At 40.6% G+C, this 23,388-nt stretch overlaps 1 protein-coding gene across 2 annotated transcripts in view; it reads left to right on the plus strand.

The window, feature by feature from the left end:
- The first annotated feature begins 393 nt into the window (after positions 1-393).
- The window catches only part of WDR48 (WD repeat domain 48), a 51,877-nt gene continuing 28,882 nt past the window's right edge, over positions 394-23,388 (plus strand). For both annotated transcript variants that reach the window (XM_047770376.1, XM_047770383.1), the window contains exons 1-7: positions 394-461; positions 13,196-13,336; positions 15,772-15,850; positions 17,453-17,535; positions 17,653-17,782; positions 19,964-20,052; positions 20,714-20,815. In XM_047770376.1, coding sequence (XP_047626332.1) covers positions 414-461; positions 13,196-13,336; positions 15,772-15,850; positions 17,453-17,535; positions 17,653-17,782; positions 19,964-20,052; positions 20,714-20,815 — 672 coding nt within the window. In that variant the 5' untranslated portion in view covers positions 394-413. The remainder of the gene's footprint in view (positions 462-13,195; positions 13,337-15,771; positions 15,851-17,452; positions 17,536-17,652; positions 17,783-19,963; positions 20,053-20,713; positions 20,816-23,388) is intronic.

A 23,388-nucleotide genomic window follows, 5' to 3' on the forward strand; every position in this document is an offset into this window, starting at 1 on the left:
ATCTCCTTCTTCAGGCCGGTTTATAGTTTAACACCTTTTTAGATACTACATGGGAAATCTGTCGGTTCCCTTGGCTGCTCACGAAAGTTTGAGGGGATGGAAGTGGCCTCTCTGGTGCCCACCTCCAGCATTAATTCTTCCAGCGCTTTTCTTACAACTACTGGGGCTCTGGAAGACACACTCGGGAGAACTGCGCAGCCAGGGTTCGGGTCTACCCAGAGCTGGACTCAGATTGCTACCCCGGCTCAAAAAGAGGCTCTTTCTCTATCAGCATTTTTTTGCATTTAAGGCCGTCTTCACCACACAGCCACACCGGCCTCAGAGACAATTAGCCCTTGGCCAAAGGGAAGAGGCAGGACATCCGCCTGGTCCGAGCCACTTCCGGAAGTGACGTAGGAGTGTCAACATGCAAGATGGCGGCCCATCACCGGCAGAACACGGCAGGGCGGAGGAAAGTGCAGGTAGGGGAGTCCGGCTCCTCAACCTCCGGCTGTGGTTGGCAGCCCCGGGCCCACCCCTAGCAAGCAGATGCTTCGGGCCTCAGTCGGCTGGGGTAGCGGCTTGGGGCGAGTGGGACAAGGCACGACCGGAGGCGAGGGGTGGGGCCGCAGCGCTAACGGCTTAAGGAAGGGGCGGGGGGTGGGGGGCGACCGGTTGGACCCTCCAAGAACCACTCCCAGGACCCTTGGGCTCTCGGTTGGGAGCCCGGAGTCGCGGGTCGCCCGCGCTCTCTTAGGCTGAAGCTTGCGGGGTTGGGCTGGGCTTGTTCCCCGCCCACCTGCCTCCCCCTTTACTGTCTGCTAAGCGCTTGCCGGGCCGCGTCGGAGCAGAGGCCTCCGGTCGCTTCCACGGCGACCGAGTGGCGGAAAGAGTGGGCCCGAGCGGGGGCGTGGCGGGGCGGCTAAGCCCCCTAGGCCTTCTGCGGAGCCCCCTGCCTTCTTTTTATGCCGGCGTTTTCTCCTCCACGAGGAAGAAACGACGTGGGAGTGTGCTGGTGCTAGTGGGGAATTAAAATTCTCATTCTTTTGGAATTTAATTTCTTTATCTTCAGTATGCATCCTTGAATCTTTTCTGTTTCTCTGACGTATTGTCCAGGGGTAAAGATTTACCTAACATTTCTGTGTATGTTTTATCCCTTTGTGAATATGCTTTTGTTTTGGGAATGTTTAAGAGTACTGTTACCTATTATTTTAAACGATGGAAGGAGAAAAAGTCCTATTAGAGATGTTTACCTGCAGGTATTTTGTATATAGTACGGTGCACTTACTCATTAAACATTTACTGAGCACTTAGGTTAGGCCCTAAAATGTACAAAGAATTGAGAGTATAGGAATAAGTAACAACCGGGCTTTCTTTGTAAAACTCAGCATTGTAGTTCTACAGGTTGAAATCAGTGAGTGTTTGTTTAATAGGTAGTCTACACAAGGGCTTCCTTCATTGAGGTAACCCCAAGAAATGGCTCTAGGCCATAAAGTCCCCTGTCCGGTTCACTTCTTTGTTTTATTGATCTCATTGATCAGTACAGTGGCCTAATCACTCACTAGATGTTTGTTGCATTGGATGACATTAGTAAAAATCTGAAGTAGCTTACCCTGTTAGGTGATTTTTTATTTTTATTTTTATTTTTTTTATGTTTTTAGGGTCGCACCTGCAGCATATGGAGGTTCCCAGGCTAGGGGTCCAATCAGAGCTGTACCCCACCCCGACCTGTGCCAAAGCCACAACAACTCAGAATCCAGGCCGAATCTGCGACTTACACCACAGCTCAAGGCAACACCGATCCTTAACCCACTGATCCTAGGCCGGGGATCAAATCCGTGTCTTCATGGATGCTATTTGGGTTAGTTAAGCGCTGAGCCAGGATGGGAACTCCTAGGTTGTTTTTAAATGCATCGGTTATGGGATTTAAGTAACCCCAGCATCCAAGCCAGGTGGTAAAGTCTGTTCCTGACTAAAATGCAACTCAGAATTTTAATTTAATTATATTCTAGACATTGGAGTAGTGGGTACACTCCTTAGGGAAATAAGGAGAGCTAATCAGATGTCTTAGTTTCTTGGAATTAGTCTTATAAAACATAAAAGTACAGGATGGAGAAAATGTAAATTAGCTGTATGTAGCATGTGTGGAAAAACTGAGTGTTTTAATAAGCCGAATGTGAGCTATTGTATGCAGATTGAGGGAGATGATAATTTCACTCTTCACTGATTGGAGTACAGAACGAGAGTTTGGGGATCAGCACTTAGCACCTCATTCTTAATAGGTATTGCTATAAGATTGATGAAGTGACTTGAAGCTTCTTCCTAGGAAGAGCATTCAAGAACCACCTAAGACTAGTGTGCTGCAGAGAAGATTCAGGGAGTCTTGTTAGCTGCATTCAAAATTTGTCACTAAGGTGTAAAGCCAATGAGAAGCCATGAGATTGTTTGTATCTCAACATGAGGGAGAACTTTTGTTTATGGAAGTGTTTTTTAAACTAGTGCATGTTCACTGCAAAAGTACAAAATAAAACCCACAAACGATACAAAAGTATAAACGATAATTGTCCTCCACTCTTCAAAGAAAACTGCTTTGGAGAGTGTGATATATAGTCCTAGCCCAGGGTTTTTCACTCTGAGTGATACTGACATCTTGGGCTGGATCATTCTTTATTGTGGGAAGGCTGTTGTTTTGCATCATCCTGCTTTCCCACTAGACATTTGCACCTTCCCAGTTGTGACAACCAAAATTGACTCTAGACATTTTCAGATATCCCCTGGAGGGCAGAGTTGTCACAGGTTGAAAACTGATGTTCTATACTGCTCCATGTATGTGTATCTGACTTGTGTGATTTTTTTTTTTTTTTTGCTCTAAATGGAGTCATGATACTCAATGTTTGGTGTTTTGTTGTTTATCAAATTTTTAAATTCAGTTCACGTTCCCTTTGATGTAGCTATTCCTTGTCTAAAACATTGTTTTACAAAAGTACATATGTATGTATCTTTCTCTAAATATGCAAGGGTGTATATTATAGAAATCCTGTCGTTGTGAAAACTGAAAATCTAAATGTTCATTGATAGTCAATTGGCAGATAAATTAGGTACATTCATACAGTAGATTAATTTGCAGTTAGAAAAGCTTGATCTGTATTATTAAAAAGGAAAGGTGTCCAGAAATCAAAATAGGAAATCAACATAGCATGGACCCTTTTCTACAGAGGAAATAGTGCATTTTCAAAGTCTGGAAGGATAGCAACAGTGATATCTATGGAATATTGCATTATGTGATTATAGGTAAGACAGGAAACAGGGTGTCTTTTACTTCAAAATACATGAACCTTTGTATTTTTTAACTTTTTATGACATTCTTTGCTCTTAATAATTTTTTTTCTTGTCTTTTTAGGGCCATACCCACAGCATATGGAGGTTCCAAAGCTAGGGGTCAAATCAGAGCTGTAGCTGCTGGCCTGGCCACAGCCACAGCAATGCCAGGTCTGAGGAGAATCTGCAGCCTACACTACTCCTCACAGCAACGCCAGATCCTCAACCCACTGAGCAATGCCAGGAATCCAACCTGCATCCTCATAGATACTAGTCAGATTTGTTTCTACTGAGGTTCTTAGGCTAGGGGTCCAATCAGAGCTGTAGCCGCTGGCCACAGCCACAGCCATTGCAACTCTGGATCTGAGCCGCATCTGAGACCTGCATCACAGCTCACGGCAACACCCACTGAGCAAACCCAGGGATCGAACCTGCATCCTCATGGATACTAGTCAGATTCATTTCTACTGAGTCATGACGGGAACTCCTGGTCTTATAAACTTTAAAAAAAAAAATCTATTTTGGAAAAAATATATATGACTACAGAGATATATTTTGCCTCTTTGCTCTCTGTGTTTTGTACCAAGACGCAGAAGCTCCGAGCTCCATTATTAAATAGTAGACCAGAAAGAGCCCTTGAGACTTATAATGTTAATAAATAACCAGTGCAGGAGTTCCTGCTGTGATGCAGTGGGTTAATGATCTGACTTGTCTCTGTGGCCACGCCAGTTCAATCCCTGGCCCAGTGCAGTGGGTTAAGGATCCAGCATTGCCACAGCTTAAGTTGCACCTTATGGCTTGGATTCAATCCCTGGTCCAGGAACTTCCATATTCCTTGGGTGTGGCAAAAAAGAAAGAAAGAAAGAAAAAAAAGTGGAGAACTGTCCAAACATACTGCTTGTTAATTGTAGACATAATGAAGAATGGGCACATACCCAACCATCTTCAACTTCTAAGGAGACTGGAGGTGAGTATGAGGAGAAGGGGAGAAAACATGATCAGACAAATGTGTGAATTTAGATATATAATGGATGGGTATGAGATAAAGCAAATATAGAATTTTTTTTTTTTTATGGCTGCATCTGTGGCATATGAAAGTTCAGAGCTGCAGCTGCCGGCCTCTGCCACAGCCACAGCAACTCCAGATCCAAGCTGCATCTACAACCTGCGTGGCAGCTTGCTGCAGTGCCGGATCCTTGACCCACTGGGCAACGCCAGGGATCGAACCCACATGCTCACGGACATTGTTGGCTTCTTAACCCACTGAGCCACAACGAGATCTCCAGACAATGTTGATTATATGTGAGGGGTATATGGATGGTTGCTGTGTAATTCTTTCAGCTTTTATAAATGCTCTAAACTTTTCATAATAAAATGTTGGGGGAAAATAGCCCTTAAAGGTCAAAGAATGATTAGGAAGTGATAGGCAGCAGAGGAGGAGGAAATGAAATTTTATATGTGGTGGCCAGAGAAGGCCTTCCTGAGAGGCTGACTTTTGAGTAGGGATCTGAAGGAAATGAGGGAAATTAGGAACTGAGATTGCCACCTGGGGGAAGAGCATCCCGGTGAGAATATTGAATGCAAAGGACCTGAGATGGGAATGTACCTGCCTCTTTGTGGAATAATAAAGATACCTTTGTGGCTGTCGTGGAGTGAGTGAGGAGAAGAGGCGTAGGAGATAAAATCAGAGAGGTAACTGCAGGCCAGATTATGTAGAGCACTACAGGCCATTGTGAGGGTTTTGGCTTTTCCTTTTGAATGAGATGGGAAGCAGTTGGTGAGTTCTGAGCAGAAGAAATATGTTTGTTAGAGTCACCTGACTGTTAGGTGAGCAATGGCAGAGCAGAGACTACTAGCTATGCAAGAAATCCAGATGCAGTATGATAGTGGCTCCACCCAAGGTGGTGAGCAGTGGTTGAATTCTGGATGACAAGACTTGCTGACAGGAAGTGAGATGAGAGAAATTGGTGTAAGGATGGCACTAAGGTTAGGAGCCTGAGCAACTGGAAGAATGGAGTTGCCATTAACTCCATCAATGAGGAAGACTACAAGAAAAGCTCACTTGGAGAGGACTATCAGGGGCTTGTTTTGGGATATGCCATGATTAAGATGTCTATTAGACATCCAAGTGGAGGTGAGTTAATGCAAAAACCTTGAGGAAGCTTGGAGGAATAACCCAGAGTGTCCTCTTTGTGAGCCTGAAATGAATGCTTTTAGGTCTTCCTTCTATTTGTAAAAATATAATTTTGGGAGTTCCTGTCGTGGCGCAGTGGTTAACGAATCCGACTAGGAACCATGAGGTTGAGGGTTCGGTCCCTGACCTTGCTCAGTGGGTTAACGATCTGGCATTGCCGTGAGCTGTGGTGTAGGTTGCAGACGCGGCTCGGATCCTGCGTTGCTGTGGCTCTGGCATAGGCCGGTGGCTGCAGCTCCGATTCAGCCCCTAGCCTGGGAACCTCCATATGCCGCAGGAGCGGCCCAAGAAATAGCAAAAAAAGACCAAAAAAAAAATATATATATATAATTTTGTACTCATTCCAAATGAATGTAATATATCCACATTTGTTTTCGCACAAAAAATTGTTTAGTTACTGTTTTAGGTAGAATGCTCCCCCCACCCCTGCCAAAATGCCCATGCCCTAATCCCTGGAATTTGTGAATATGTTATGGGTACATGAGTAAAAGGATTTTGCAGATGTAATTAAGGTTGCAGACCTTAAAATAGGGAGATTATCCTGGATTATCCCAGTAGGCCCAATCTAATCATGTGAGCTCTTAAAAATGAGAAACTTTCTCTGCTAGAGACAGAAGTCAGAGATGTGAGGCATGAGAGGGACCCTCTGTTGCCGGAGAGGGGACATAGAAACCATGAGAAGGATTGCAGGCAGCCTCTAGGAGCAAGGATGGAGCCCTGGCTGAGGGCCAGCATGGAAGCAGGGCCCTCAGGCCTGCAATTACAGGGAGCTGAATTCAGCCACCAACCCGAATGAGTTTGGAAGCAGACTTTCCTAGTGTAACCTAAGCAGATATTTGCCGCTGCGGGGGCTACCCTGTTGTTTTTCTCTTTGTTATAGTCCTTTTAATTCTCTCTTCCAAATGCATACTTCCTACTGAAGGTCTGCCTTCCCATCCCTTGAAGAGTCCTTATAAGTACCTTCCTTTTTTTTTTTTTTAAAAGCAAATCAAGACAGGTATGAATCCTCATTTCTCTGCCTTTGTTTGTGCTCTTGACTTTGCCTAAATGAAGTTTTTCCAAGATTTTGTTCACTCATTTATTGCTTCTGTATCTGGCACCTTCTACTTTTCTTTTACTTCCATCTGTTCTACCTGCAAAGCTTGCCTGTATCTTGAGGAAAAAACTTCATTTAACTTGCTATCTTTCCCCCACTGGAATGTTCTTTCCCCTGCTAGAATGAAAGCTCCAGGAGGGCTTCTGTGCCCACTGCTGTATGCTCAGCATTTAGACAGAGCATGGCAACTGGTGGGTGCTTAATTAATATTTTACTTAAAGTACAGTTTATTTAGTGTTGTGCCAATTTCTGCTGTACAGCATAGTGACCCAGTCATACGCGCACGCGCGCACACACACACACACACACACACATACATTCTTTTTCTCATATCATCCTGCATCATGTTCTGTCCCAAGAGATTGGACAGAGTTCCCTATGGTATACAGTAGGATCTCATTGCTTATCCATTCTAAGTGTAAAGTTTATATCTATTAACCCAAACTCCCAGTCCATCCCACTCCTTCCCCTTCTCCCCCTTGGTGACCACAAGTCAGTTCTCCATGTCTGAGTCTATTTCTATTCTGTAGATAGGTTCATTTATGCCATATTTTAGATTCCACATATAAGTGCTACCATATGGTATTTGTCTTTCTCTTTCTGACTGACTTCACTTGATATGAGAATCTCTAGTTGCATCCATGTTGCTGCAAATGGCATTATTTTGTTCTCTATATGTACTGCATCTTCTTAACCATTCGTCTGTCAGTGGATGTTTAGGTTGTTGCCATGTCTGGGCTATGGTGAATAGTGCTGGTATGAATATAGCAATCCATGTATATTTTTGAATTGTAGTTTTATCTGTATATATGCCCAGGAATGGGATTGCTGGATCATATGGTAGTTTCTATATTTAGTTTTCTGAGCCACCTCCATACTGTTTTCCATAGTGGTTGCACCAATTTACATTCCCACCAACAGTGTAGGAGGGCTCCCAATTTTTTTTTCTTGTTTTCTTTAAATGGCTGCACCTGAGGCATATGGAAGTTCCTGGGCCATGGATTGAATCCAAGCCACAGCTGTGACAATGCTGGATTTTTATTTTATTTTATTTATTTTTTGTCTTTTTTGCCTTTTCTAGGGCCGCTCCTGTGGCATATGGAGAGTCCCAGGCTAGGGGTCTAATCGGAGCTGTAGCCACAGGCCTACACCTCAGCAATGCCAGATCTGAGCCACGTCTGCGACCTACATCACAGCTCAAGGCAATGCCAGATCCTTAACCCACTGAGCAAGGCCAGGGATCAAACCCGCAATCTCATGGTTCCTAGTCGGATTCGTTAACCACTGAGCCACGACAGGAACTCCTTGGATCTTTTAACCTACTTTGTGGGCCAGGGATTGAATCTTCGCCTCTGCAGTGACCAGAGCTACAGCAGTCGGATTCTTAAACCACTGCACCACAGCAGGAACTGTATAGCTATTTCTTTATTGAAGATATTGTTCTTATTTTGTATATCATACTAAAATTTACTAAAAAAAAATAATAGCAAAGTTAAGCAATAGTAAAGGAGGTCTTACAAAAGTAAGCAAAAAGACAGGGATAGAGAACTTGGAATGCATAAAGGAAGGATTGGTTTGAAAGTTCCAACATCTGATTGATGAGAGTTTAAGAAGAAGCAAAGAAAACAGAGATCATTATTAAGGAATTTATTTAAGATTTTCCAGAGCTGAAAGTTTCTGGATTGAAAGGACTTTCAAAGTGCAAATCAAAATGATTCATAAAAGGACCAAAAAATGGGAGTTCCTACTGTGGTGCAACAGGATTGGTGACGTCTCTACAGTGCCAGGACGCAGGTTCAGTTCTCAGCCTGACACAGTGGGTTAAAAGGATCTGTCATTGCCATAGCTGCAGTGTAGGTCACAGCTTTGGCTTGGATCTGATCCCTGGCCTGGGACTCCATATTGCTGAGGGGTAGCCAAAAAAGGAAAAACAGGAGGGAGGGGGAGGTAAAAATGATAATGATAAAGACCTCCCCCAAGGGGGGAAAAAAACAAGTAAAAAGAGAAGATTCTAAAATTGTGGGGAGAGGTGTGTAGATGGTAGTACAGGAGAGAATGAAAATGGGGTCACCTTAAAGTTGAATGAAACAGAATGGCATTGAATTCAGTGGCAGCACTGAATGCTAGGGGAAGAGTAGCTGAGTTATTTTCAGCATGGACTTGTTTATCCTGTGATACCCAATGTGAATGTCTTTTCAGATATTCAAGACTAAGTCACCTCTCATGTACCTTCTTTTATTTTAGTTTCTTAAGGTCTTGGGATGTACTTCTACACTGGGAGGTGAACAAAGAAAGGGGACATTGGAAGTCAGGAAACAGTGGCTTTAACACAGAAAAGCAGTAAACGGAAGCACCAAAGGTGACAACTGCCAGCACGCTGAGAGGGTGGCCCACTCACATTGTAGTGAGAACATGGAGGATTCTGAGGGAGAAGACTTCAGGGGATGGGGGGTGGTTCTTGCTAGACTATCTAATATGGTAAAGCAATGAAAGAAAATTGAAGTTAAAGTAGAGGTAACCATTGAAGGAAAGAAGGAACTCTCAGGAAAATGAAGAGCTCTCTGAGGAAGGAAATGTTTTCATAATATAGTATTTGGCTAGTCAGTAAACAGCAGTTACAGTCAAACAGTGTAGCACTGATAATTTCTTCAACCAAAAATAGTGATAGATCTATCTATATCTGAAGAGTAGTGAGAAATTTCACAGCTACATCCTAATCTATCATACCTTGAGTAAATAGGCAGTGTCTAAAATGGATAAACCAAGAGTTCCTTGTGGCATAGCAGGTTAAGGATCTGGCGTTGTCACTGCAATGGCTTAAGTCACTTCTGTGGCAGGAGTTCAGTCCCTGGCCTAGGAACTTCCACATGTGTTGAGTGTGGTGCCCACCACCAAAATCAATTAAAACAATAAAATGGGTAAACCGGTAAGTTGTAGGATAAGCACAAAATTTCGAGAAATACAGTAGCTATCTAATAGAAACAACCACGAGTTGAAATTAATTACCTCTAAGGATTAATACTGGGTAGAGGAAGTCTTATGCAGACAGTAGGAAGATGGTTTTGCGTAATGGTCTGTCAGTACTATTTGATTTTCTGAATACAGTCAAGAATTAGATGGATAAGAATTAAATTACAAATTTTAAAAACTAAGTAATACATGCCTATTGTAAAACATTCATATGATATTAAAAAGGCATAAGTAACGGTCACCATAATTCCATCAGTCAGGAATAACTACTGGTAGTTTCATTTATTTAATTTTTATGTTTGTTTTTTAGGGCCTCACCCACGACATATGGAAGTTCCCAGGCTAGGGGTTGAATTGGAGCTACAGCTGACAGTCCACACCACAGCCACAGCAACACAGGATCCAAGCTGCATCTGTGACCTACAGCACAGCTCACGGCAATGCTGGATCCCCAACCCACTGAGCGAGGCCAAGGATCAAACCTACATCCTCGTGGATACTAGTCGGATTTGTTTCCACTGCGCCACAATGGGAACTCCCTATGATGTTGTTATTCTCTGACCCTTTTCCACTGGCCCAATCAGATTATCTCCCAGAAATTTGAAAATTAAGATTCATGTATGTTACCTAGTCTCCGTTAAAAGAAATGTACTCAGAAAAGCAAATAAGGGGCCTTGATGCCCCAGAGAAAAAGACCTTGAGCCAGTTTGTTCCCTGATAGCTTTTCAATATCTGATTCATGCAACAAATATTTATGAAATGCCTTTTATATGCCAGAAACTGTAATGAGGATACAGTGGTGGGAGGAACAAGGCAGGCAAATTCCTTGCCCTCTTGCAGCTCTTCTTCTAATGGAAAAGATATAACAAAAAAGATATGGAGGGTAGTAAAAACTGCAGAAGAAGTGAGTGGAAGTGATAGGGGAAAGAGATCAGGGAAGACCTTTTAGAGAAAGTGACTTTTCTGCTAAGACCTGGAGGGTGAAGGTGAGCAAGATGAGATGAAAGCTGGGGGAATAGTATTCCTGTGGGGATTGGAGAGGTGAGGAATCTTCTTGACACAGGGAACAGTAAATTTGAAGGCCCTGGGAGTTCCCATTGTGGCTCAGCAGGTTACAAACCCATGAACCTGACTAGTGTCCTTAAAGGTGCGAGTTTGATCCGTGGCCCTGCTCAGTGGGTTAAGGATCCAGAGTTGCCACAAGGTGTGGCAAAGGCCACAGGTATGGCTTGGATCTGGCCTTGCTGTGGCTGTGGCTGGCAGCTGCACCTCTGATTTGACCCCTAGCCTGGGAACTAAGATGTGGCCCTGAAAAGAAAAGAAAAAAAAAAAAAATTGAAGTCCCTAGGTTGGGAAAGAGTTTGATGTGTTTGAAGATAGGAAGGAGTTTAGTGTGACTGTCATGAAAGAGAGTAGGGGAAGTTAGTTGAGGTGAGTGAGGATGAGGGTGGAGCAAAGCATGTGAGGAATTTGTACTTGACTTTAAAATGCAGTGAAAAGCTTCAGCAGAGAAGTGCCATGATTTTATTTTTAAAATGTCTCTTATGAGTCATATTGTATTTCCTGCCCTTGGATTCTGTGTCCTTGTTAACTTCTCATCTTAAAATCTCCTTAAAAAAAAAAAAAAATTAAGCTCATTTGAGTAGATTTCAGTTATAGTTACTTGCACCCAGAAGGCTGGGTTAAGACAACACCCTTGTCTTTGTATATACAGCCCTGGCCTTTTTCATGTCTCTATGTGTTTATTGACCATTTTCTTTTCTTTTTAAAAAATTTCTTGTTCATGATCTTTGCTCCTCTTTTGTTTTCAAAGGAATCTTTTGTATGTTATCAGGAATAAACTTTTGTCTTTTGTATTTACTTCTTTTTTTCCCAGTTAGGTGTTTGCCTTGTAAGTTTACTCTTTTTTTTTTTTTTTTTTTTGGCCACCCCATGGCATATGAAGGCCCCTGGTCAGAGATCAGATCTGAGCCACACTTATGACCTACAGCAATGCTGGATCCTTAACTCACTCTTCTGGGCTGGGGATCAAACCTGTCTCAGCACTACAGAGATGCCACCAATCCTCTTGTGCCACAGGGGGAACTCTACTTTGCTCATTATTTTTTGACATTCTAAGTAACAGCTTTAATGAGATGAAATTCACATAAATTTACCCTGTTACAGTATATAATTCAGTGATTCTTAATATATTCACAAAGTGCATTCATCACTTAATTCCAAAACATCTTTGTTAACCCCCAAAAGAAATCCCATACCCAGGAGTAGTTATTCCCCATTCTCTTCTCCTCCAAGCCCCTGACAACCATTACTCTCCTTTTGGTCACTGTGGATTTACCTATTTTGGGCATTTCATATAAAAGAACCATAAAATATATGGGACTTTTGTAACTGGCCTTTTTCACTTAGCATGACGTATTAATATTCATCCATGTTGTATTCTCTCCTTTTTATGGCTGAGTAATATATTCCATTGTGTTGATATACCATATTTTGTTTATCCCATGTCAGTTGGACATTTGGATTGTTCCCATTCTTTGGCTATTGTGAATAATAACAGCTGTGAACATTGGTATATGTATTGAAAGTTATGGCTTATGTTTGGTCAGATCAGCATTGCTCTTTTCCTTTGTAAGAATTGCCATCTTTCTTGTCATGTTACCTGAGCCTTTTCTATGTAGAGACTCTGTAAATACTTTTTGAAAGTATTTTTATGATTAGAGTATTAAGTTTCAATCTTTATGTGAAAATTTATTTTGGTTGAGATTTGGAGAAAGGATGTTATTTTTTCCAATAGAATTACTAAATGTCCTTAGATAATCTGTTACATAATTTATCATGACTTCATTGACTTGAAATACTATTTATATCAAAATAAAAAAATGTATAATGGGAAAATGTTTCTAAATTTTGTTTTATTCCATTGATCCTTTTATATATTCCTCCTGTGGTCCTCCATTGTAATTCTGATAGCTTTATATGCCTTTTAAGATATTTTGTCAACTCCCAAAAGAAATGCAATGAGACTCTGACCAAAGTCAGGTTAAATTCACAAATTTAGGAAAAAAAATTTTATTTTGAATTTTCCTGTGCTACAATATGGCGTGTCTCCTTTATTCAAGGTTTTCTTTTATATACTTTGTCTTGTAGATAATGTATCTTTTGCAAAAGGAATTTCTAGATATTTCTTTTGGTTGCTATTATAAATGAGGTCCCCATGTATTATATTCTAACTGGTTATTTCATTAGACTAGAGGAGTTTTGCTTTTGGCTGCCAGCCAGCTTGTTGAGTTTTTCTTAATTGTAATTGCTTTTGGTTGGTTCTCTAGGGTTTTCTTGCAGAACAGACAGGGGTTACCAACAATAACAAAATATGGGAAAGTGCCCTCCCTGAAGGAAAAGTTTTTTGTGTTATTGGTGTGCAAAACTTCATTTTGCTTGGTTAATTATTAATGTCACTTTTCTCTCCTCAGGCCTCTAGTCAGTATAGAGTAAAATAAAATTTTTATTGGATTGGGGAATAAGTTTTATATTGGAAAACGTAGGATTTTGAATTTCAGATTGGCCGTTAGTAGGCTGCATTTTATTATCACATGTTTTGTAGTTTAATAAACAGCCAATCTTGACGTATTTGTCAGGTTTCCTATGTTATTCGAGATGAAGTGGAGAAGTACAACCGAAATGGAGTCAATGCTCTACAGCTGGACCCAGCACTAAACAGACTTTTCACGGCTGGTCGAGACTCCATTATAAGAATATGGAGTGTCAATCAACACAAGGTAAGGCAGGGATTAAATTTATATTTTAAATCTGTACTCAGTAAATTTTGGTCTAATATGGCACCTTTCGCGGTTTCAGATTTAATCTCTTTGAGCACTGAATTATTTGGCACATTCTATAAATAAAGACAGAGTTACCAGAATTCAGTAAGCCTCTGAGGAAAACACCCCATGGGAGTTTCAGAAATGTTTTAGCTAAGGGAGGGACTCTATAAACTAGGTTTGTGATAAGAACTCTTTTCTAAAAAGTAAGGAGATTTGTCTGATGGAGGAATTCTTTTCAAGGATTTATTCTTCTGTTTTAAATGTGTACCCTAAAAGCTTCTTGGCAACCATTTTCAGTATAAAAAAAGATTGAATATGCTTTTATATTTATAATTAACCTTAAACAAATATTTGATTTCTTCATTTAAAAGTGATTAGAGGAGTTCCCGTTGTGCTGCAGCAGAAACAAATCTGTGTAGCATCCATGAGGATGTGGGTTCGATCCCTGGCCCTACTCAGTGGGTTAAGGATCTGGCATTGCTGTGAACTGTGGTGTAGGTTGTAGACATGGCTCAGATCCCATGCTGTTGAGGCTGTGGCATAGGCCGGCAGCTGCAGCTCCAGTTTGACCCCTAGCCTGGGAACTTCCATATGCCTTGAGTGTGGTCCTCAAAAGCAAAAAAAAAAAAAAGTGATGATTAGAGTGCCCACAAAGTCCATAGGACCTTATTATATTGTATACAATTGGTGTAAAAATATGAAAACAGAGAATAGGACTTAATTAGGTATAAACATAAATCCCCAGTCAAATGGAAAGGAGCTCCTTTTTGTTGTTGTTGTTGTTGAAATGCCTGTGTTATGAATGACATAGAAATGAAGATTCAGGTAAGGAGAAGGAGCACTTCTTGAACTCCTAGCTCTGTACCAGACATTCTTAGCACTTTCATATCCAATGTTGTTTTAATTCTCACAGTAATCCTTCAAGGCAGATGTTATGATCCATTTTCATAGATGGGAAAACAGGCTCAAAGAAACCCATGGCTAAATAGCTAGTTAGTAACAGTAGAAATCCAATATAACACTGAAACCCTGATGTTAGATCTTGTCATTTTAAAAGTCTGTGTCTTCTAGTGAGCTCTTCAATCTCATGTTCAGTCTGAAAAAGAACCACTACTCTGCACAGTTCCTGGATAGCTTCTTTAAATGGACTTTGGTCCAGTGGGCTTTGAATTCTTTAACTAGTGGAAACAGTGGTGGCCCAATGTTAAAAATATGGAAAGTAATGGGAGTTCCCGTCGTGGCGCAGTGGTTAACGAATCCGACTAGGAACCATGAGGTTGCGGGTTCGATACCTGGCCTTGCTCAGTGGGTTAACGATCCGGCGTTGCCGTGAGCTGTGGTGTAGGTTGCAGACGCGGCTCGGATCCCGCGTTGCTGTGGCTCTGGCTTAGGGTGGTGGGTACAGCTCCGATTAGACCCCTAGCCTGGGAACCTCCATATGCCGCGAGAGCGGCCCAAGAAATAGCAAAAAAAAAAAAAAAAACATGGAAAGTAAGAAAACTGTGGCTCTGGAGTGCTTTTTGGAATTTATATTTGAATTGGAATGTCATCTTCCTGGAAGTTTACAGTATTTCAAACAAATTAAGAAAAACAGTCACAAGAACTAACCTGGAAGAATCTAAAAAGGTGCCTGTCTTGCTCTCAGACATCTCTTCCTGGTCTTGATTTTATGACAAAATTGAATAGCACCATTTCTCAAACAGGCTTTGTAGAGAGCTATTCTTTTTGTCTTGTCTTCGATGTAGGATGTAACTAAATACTCTCCTGGTAATTAAGCCAAGTGAAAGAAATTGAAAAATTTTGAGTTGCTGAATTGAAATAGTGATCCTTTAGCCCTCAACTTCCATTTCTTCTCTGAAGGACTGTAGATACTATGAGGAAACATCTCTTTCACAGGTGAAAACAGCAGTAGGAAGCTAAGAGCAGAAGTGTATCTGTCTCCCTCTGCAGTCAGGCTAGATTCCTCACCTCTTTCATCAGTTTCATTTCTGCCTATACTGTCTGCTTTGAGCCTTCACCACTACTGAGTCAGATCCCCCAGCCTGCAGATTTGTTCATGTTCCATCCTTTTTAGTGAACCTCTTCCTATTGCACTTGTCCCTGACCCAGATCTTATAGCCTTACTTAAGGCATAAAAAATTAAACATTTGTCCTGGAAACCTAGGCTTTCATCAGCAACAAAACTGTCCTGAAACAAAACTTCTATTTACATCTATCATATGGAAGCATTAATTGTTTGATGAAATTCTACTCTGAATTCAGTTGTCAATTTTAAGACCTCAGAGCAGTGTCACATTAATTGGCAAATATATACATATCTATAATTTGTAAGATATTTCATCTTCTAATAAAAACTAATGACCTTTTTATGATTTTTCTTTTAATTTCAGCAAGATCCATATATAGCATCTATGGAACACCATACTGATTGGGTAAATGACATTGTACTCTGTTGTAATGGAAAAACATGTAAGTATTTCTTTGGATTATTGGGCTTCTGGGAGATTTTAATTCAATTTGATATCTTTTTCATTTTTTACATAAGCTTCTTTATTGAGGTATAATATACATACAGAAAAGCACACACACCTCGAGAATACAGCTCAATAAGATTTTACAAGTTGAATACCCACGTCAAGAAACAAATTACCAGAAGTTGCTGTCGTGGCTCACTGGAAATGAATCTTTTTTTTTTTTTTTTTGTCTTTTTGCTATTTCTTTGGGCCACTCCCGCGGCATATGGAGGTTCCCAGGCTAGGGGTCTAATCGGAGCTGTACCCACCACCCTAAGCCAGAGCCACAGCAACGCAGGATCCGAGCCGCGTCTGCAACCTACACCACAGCTCACGGCAACGCCAGATCGTTAACCCACTGAGCAAGGTCAGGGACCGAACCTGCAACCTCATGGTTCCTAGTCGGATTCGTTAACCACTGCGCCACGACGGGAACTCCCTGGAAATGAATCTTACTAGCATCCTTGAAGATGCAGCTTTGATCCCTGGCCTCACTTAGTGGTTAAGGATCTGGCATTGCCATGAGCTGTGGTGTATGTCGCAGACAAGGCTCAGATCTCATGTTGCTGTGGCTGTGGTATAGGCTGGTGGCTACAGCTCCCATTTGACCCCTAGCCTAGGAACCTCCATGTGCTGCAGGTGAGGCTCTAAAAAGACAAAAAAAAAAAAAGTAACGGATTATCAGAGCTCCCCTGGTGACACAATGGCTTAAGGACCTGGTGTTGTCACTGCAGCAGCTTGGGTTGCTTCCATGGTGAGGATTCAACCCCTGGCCCCAGAAATTTCACAGGCCAACGGGGAGGCCAAAAAAAAAGAAGAAGAAACAGATTACCAGAAGCCCCCTTATGCCAGCCATTCAGTCACTACCCCTTGTCCCAAGGTAACTGCTCTCATATCTTCTAAATACTATTGATTAGTTTGCCTGCATTTTCACTGTATATAAATAGACTCATACATTATGTATTCTTTTAGCCTTATTAGTATCTCTTTTTTTGTTCTTATTATGTAAAATCCATTTCTTGGTTTTGCAGTCTATGTTAAAGAAATTTTCCTCAATCAGATTAGTTGCCCCTTCAGCTGGAACATTAAAAAAAATTTGCCCTGCCTGTTTAAAGAAATATTTGAAAAGTTACCACTGTGGTGCAGATGGTTAAGGATCTGTCATTGCCACAGCTATAGCATAAGTCACAGCTACGGCTCAGATTTGATCCCTGGCCCAGGAACTTCCACATGCCATGGATATGGCCATATATATGTGTGTGTGTGTGTGTACATATATATATGTAGACACATATACATATATACACTTACACACACACACACATATTTGAGACAAAATGCAGTAGGTTTTAGAAAGAGCTTTTAGGTATGTATAAGTGCATGTATGAATATAAAGATGTTTGAAATGATGTTAAGAATATTATAAACATTCAAATATATATTTATGTATGAACATTTTGTTTCTATGAAACTATGGGACAGTGTTACATTGTTTTAAGTCTTTAAAATGGTACTAAGTCACACTACTAAGGGTGTGTCAATTCTTTGTCTCTTCTAGTAATATCTGCTTCTTCTGACACAACAGTAAAAGTATGGAATGCACATAAAGGATTCTGCATGTCAACATTAAGGACACATAAGGTAAACAACTAACACAGTTTTCAGTATCTTCAGTGTAATACTGGGATCTCAGTGCTTTATGTGGCTCATTTGCTATTTCTCTTCAGAGCAGATCATAGTATGTGTGTTCTGTTACAGGATTATGTAAAGGCCTTAGCATATGCCAAGGATAAAGAACTGGTAGCATCGGCTGGGTTGGACAGACAAATATTCCTTTGGGATGTGAATACTCTAACAGCGTTGACTGCCTCAAATAACACTGTCACAAGTAAGGTGTTTGAAAAAAATTTCTTTGAAAGTGGTCCAATTGACATAAATAGAAAATGGTTTATAAAACATCTTTGATAGGGTTGCCTTGAGACACTCGTTTATATTTTGAGAATGCTTCCACCTGTAGTATTCTAGCTACCAGGAGTATGATCGAACAGCAAAGAGCTAGTCCCTCACTGCATCTAAAAATGGTAGCTTCTCCAGCTGTTACCTGGTTATTTTTACACATGTGCGTGTGTTAGCATCCTAGCTAAAGTGTCTGTCCTGTTACTTTGTATATCCCACAGCTTTGTCTGGCCAAAAGCCATACTCTAGGCAGATATTATTGATGCAAGTCGTGATTACTTGGCAAAGTTGGCAGTTTTTGACTTTAGAAATGTTAACCATATACCAAAAGTCTTTGAATTAATGGCCAAGTTGGAAAATACCCAAAGGAAAGAAAGGGTTTTAGTGCCAATATTTCATGACACTTTCACAGCTGCCCTAAAGAATCCAGCCAATTCCAGAAGAGTTCGGGGAGGCTGGGCTGCTTCTAGAGGCAATTCAGAGATATTCACAGCAGGTTAATAGCATGGTTGCCTCATCAGCCTAAGAGATCTCAGATGACTTAGTCAGACCCAAACAAGTCTAGACTTGAAACTTGGCCTCACACTTGGCCCAGCCTATTAGAGTACTCTAAGGAAGGTGTCAGTAGAGATTCTTAGGAGCATTTTCAGCTAAGCCTGGCCTAGTGGGTCAGTATTCAGGATATGGGCCTGAACTATCTAGATCCCTACATAATAGGTCCAATTTGTCATGACTGCAGAATACTCATGTTGCCACAGCTATTAAAACTTGTGTAACCTAGCATGTACCATTAAGGGCAAGTTGGGAGACTAGTATTTATAATTTCTTGAATATTATTTTGTCCTTTTTCTCAGGAAATATGTGAAGGTCAGACACTATTCTCCCCTTGTTCTCTGTGATTTTTCACCTGTGCAGTCTGCCAGGGGCTGTCATGATACATCATTTAGCTCTCTCTAGATGTAAGGCCTTCCTGAAAGAGACACTCACAGGCAGGAACAAAGCAAAAAGAGTAAGATTGTTGGAGTTCCCATCCTGGCTCGATGGAAGTGAATCTGACTAGCATTCATGAGGATGCAGGTTCGATTCCAGGCCTCACTCAGTGGGTTAAGGATCTGATGTTGCCATGAGCTGTGGTGTAAGTCATAGATGAGGCTCGGATCTGGCGTTGTTGTGGCTGTGGCATAGGCCAATGGCTACCATTCCAATTTGAGCCCTAGCCTGGGAACCTCCGTATGCCACAGTTGGGGCCCTAAAAAGACAAAAAAAAAAAAAGAAAAGAAAAGAAAAAAAAAAGAGTAAGATTGTACCCAGGTCAAAGACCAGACTTAGTTAGTGGTTATAGATTCTGCAACAGATATGTTTTGCTTAGAAATTAGACATATCAAATAAGTTTTTTTAAATATAATTCTGGAAATAATATTAACAGCTAACATTGAGCACTTAATACAAGCAGTTACTTTTCTAAATACTTTACGTGTATTCCTTTATTCATAACACCTCAGTATTTTGTTGTTTGTACTTATTCTTTGTTGTAAAATTAGGATCGTACCATATAGATTATTTTATAAACATACTTCAGTGGGGTTGGGTTCTGAATCAGAGAACATGAATATGATTCTATCTATATATTACTTAATTTCCTTCCAGAAGAGTTGTACCAAATTATCCTTCCACAAATAATGTATGAGAATGCCATTTTAACTTTATTTTTTGAGAATTAAATATTGCTTTGTTTTTTTTATCTGACTTGGTAGGTGAAAATCGTATTTTTTTTGATTTGTGTTTTCTTGTACATAGTGAGTTTAACCAATTTTCATATGTATTAGCACATGTATATCTCTGAAAATACAGTACTTATGCAGATAGTTTTTAAATGGCTGTACAGTTCATTTTAGCAAATATTTATTGAGCACTTGTGTATACTCAAGAAGAGCTGTTAATTTTGTTAACAGTATTATTATTTAGAATTATCTGCATTATAGGTAGATTTCGTTTCCTTAGAGTAATGTTAAAGATAAGATTTTCTAAATCAAGTAATTAAACTTGCAGTTTGTGCTAACTAGCTACTAAACAGCTGATGATTTTAACATTTAGCTCCATTTATCCTTAATAGCTTCTTCTTTAAGTGGGAACAAAGATTCCATTTATAGCCTGGCCATGAATCAACTGGGAACAATCATTGTATCAGGGTCCACTGAGAAGGTAAGGGGAAACTTAAAGTGAATATTTTAACACTAGAAAACAAAGAAATTGGAGTTCCCATTGTGGCTCTGTGTTAATGAACCCTACTAGTATCCATGAGGACAGGTTCGATCCCTGGCCTTGCTTAGTGGGTTAAGGATCTGGTGTTGCTGTGAGCTGTGGTGTAGGTCATGGACGTGGGTCAGATCTGGCATTGCTGTGGCTGTGGCATAGGCTGGCATCTGTAGCTCTGATTTGACCCCAGCCTGGGAACTTCCATATGCTGCAGGTATAGCCCTAAGACAAAAAAAATAAAAATTAAATTAAAAAAAAAAAAACGAAGAAACCAAAATAATTTGATCTGTGTATTACAGAATACATAGTGGTTTTGCCTGGTAGATACTAAAATGTTTTATTTGAACACATGAGAGTCTAACTGTATAATTACTGTCGTGTATAGTGATGGGTGGCTGGTGGTATCGGTTAGGGCTATGCATTTTTTGACATTAAAAAGGCTTTCTCCTACTTAAAAAAAAGTTGGGAGCCTTGGACACCTATCTATTGGCAGAAATCATACTTCCCTCTTAGAATTTAATAGTTATTTAATTTACAAAAGTCATCTATTATTTAAATTTGATTATGTATATACTCCGTTTGTGTAATACTTTGTTAAAATTCACAGGTTTTAAGAGTATGGGATCCAAGAACATGTGCAAAACTAATGAAGCTTAAAGGGCACACAGATAATGTTAAAGCATTGCTGTTGAACAGAGATGGCACACAGGTATGCAGTTCACATGAACATTTACCTACTGTCCTTGTCAAAAATTTCATCCAACAGAAGTTCCCCCACTTTGTATATTGTTACATGGTTGGTTTGAACCAAAAGCCACACCTATAAACCTTGGTCTAGTTTTTAAATTCTTAAAATACTCAGTTGCACAAAAAATAATCCACATTTTGAAATTATTCTGTTTGCATCACTTTTAAATAAAGGCTAAAGAAGGGATTTCCTAAGACTAATTCTAATGTAGGTGATATGTGCACTTATATGTTTAGGCTAAAATAATTTAAAATGTTCCCTATGCAAAGCAAAAGGAAGCTTTGGTATTGAATGCTCTCTGGCAATGTAGTAAGTGGAAAATTTCTTCACAGGGGGTCTGGTTTCAGGGCAGATTTCATCAGTTGACTATGTAGATATGGTCTGGAGGTTTAGTTATTTAATATAGTACTTAGAGTCAGCACTTCAAAGAAAAACATTTTGGTAACATTTGAACATGTATTAGTACCCTGTTGGCCACATAATTAGTGAATTATAAATCGCAATTCTGTCTCTTCTGTAGCAGTAGAAAAATAAACTTTCATCAGTGTTGATAATAAATAAAAACAGCACCATTTTATGTCGTGTATGACATACCTCTACCACATAGCCCTGCCTTTTTTTCATAGGGCAGGGATAATTGGTACTGACTATGATGGGGTTAGAAGAGGGAGAGTAGGAATGTGATGAGATGGGAAAACAACCATCAGTGTGTTAGTCTTGTGGAAATTATGTCATGGAGATTGCCACACACATTAATTAGAGAAACCTGTGTCTCCGGAGGTGAAAGGAAAGTTCGAAAAACTGGCCAAAGGAAAGAAATCATTTTTCAGAACCAGGCAGAGAGGCTTAAAGATGTCTGTGAAGGTCTTTGGAGATATGAAAGGATCTTGATGTTAATGTATTATGTGGCCTCGGCGAGAGGACTCTTCTTTGCTAGTCCTTATTTGGCTCATCTGCAAAGTGGAAATCATAATATTTAGGATAGTTGATAAGAAGAGTAGAAATGATAAGTATATTCTTACCTGTAAGCCATGCCATTTTCTAGAACTCTTGAGTTTCTTTGTAGCAGCATTTTCATCCGAGTCTAAAAAGCCCAATGCAGTCAGCTCCTCACTGTCTTGCAGTAGGTGCTAGGCTGCACTGAAGATAGTTGTCCATGTCCAGGATTGAGCTGGATCATATGGTCTCCATGGGGCTGCCCTTAAGTTGGGGCTATGGACAAGATGGTTTCCAGAAGGGGGCTATGGTCTTGGCAGACTTTTCTTAAATCTTCTCCTATCTATTACACTTTATGCCTTGTTTCCTCTATAGACAATTATTAATGTCTTTTTACCTAAGATGATATAAGTAGCATGTATAGTTACAAATGAACTTCTCCTGAGGTTAGCTGCACTTACTGAAAGCAGAGACAGTGATATGATACTACTTTAAAACCTGCCTTGGAGTTTCTGCTGTGGTGCACTGGATTAATGATACAACTTGTCTCTGTGGGGGTCCTGGTTCCATCCTTGGCCTGGTGCAGTGGTTTCAGGATCCACCCTTGCTGCAGCTGTGGCGTAGATCGCAGCTCTGGCTCTGATTCGATCCCTGGCCAGGGCACTTCCATATGCAGTGGGTGGGGGTGGGAGCTGAAAAAGAAAAATGAAATAAAATTTAAAAATAAAAATAAAAGCTGCCTTTCAGCCTTAGAGTGCATAATTGAGCAGATATCATTCCTCCTGTAGTACCTCCATTCATTTTTCTTATTGGCAGCTAGAGACTAAATGTAAATTTAACCACCAAGAGCATGGCAGTTACATTGGGGAATTGATCAAGTAGACAACTACTCAACTGAGAAAAAGAGAGGAGAAAAAAAGAACCTTTGCTTACTGATTCTCAAACTCTTGCAATATGGAAGAGAGTTAGCAGTTACTGGCAGAGTTTATATTGCATCCTACAGAGTTGCCCTGAAAGCGTCTAACATACGATATATGTATATGTATAAGATGTGTACAGGCCTTGGAGTTCCTGTCGTGGCGCAGTGATTAACGAATCCGACTAGAAACCATGAGGTTGCGGTTTCGATCCCTGACCTTGCTCAGTGGGTTAAGGATCCGGCGTTGCCGTGAGCTGTGGTGTAGGTTGCAGACGCGGCTCGGATCCCGCATTGCTGTGGCTCTGGGGTAGGCCGGTGGCTACGGCTCTAATTGGAGCCCTGGCCTGGGAATCTCCATATGCCGAGAGAGTAGCCCTAGAAAAGGCAAAAAGACCAAAAAAAAAAAAAAGAGATGTGTGTAGGCCAGCAAATCCCACGTATGTCATCCTATTACATCACATCCTTTGTTATAGTTAGATATTTAGCATATCTTACTATTTGTGGTCTGTCAACGTTGCAGTTGTTTTGATTGGTGATATTACTAGGCCAAGCCACCTGGGTTTTTCATTCATTGGATTCGCTTGGACAGTTTCTTGAGGAGCTGGGACAACCAGTCATCTAGCTCAAGTCAGTCACGTCCTTGTATGTCACTTACAGGATTTTTCTTCTTAATACAGGT

Source organism: Phacochoerus africanus, chromosome 1 (assembly GCF_016906955.1).
Source record: "Phacochoerus africanus isolate WHEZ1 chromosome 1, ROS_Pafr_v1, whole genome shotgun sequence".
NCBI classification, from domain to species: domain Eukaryota; kingdom Metazoa; phylum Chordata; class Mammalia; order Artiodactyla; family Suidae; genus Phacochoerus; species Phacochoerus africanus.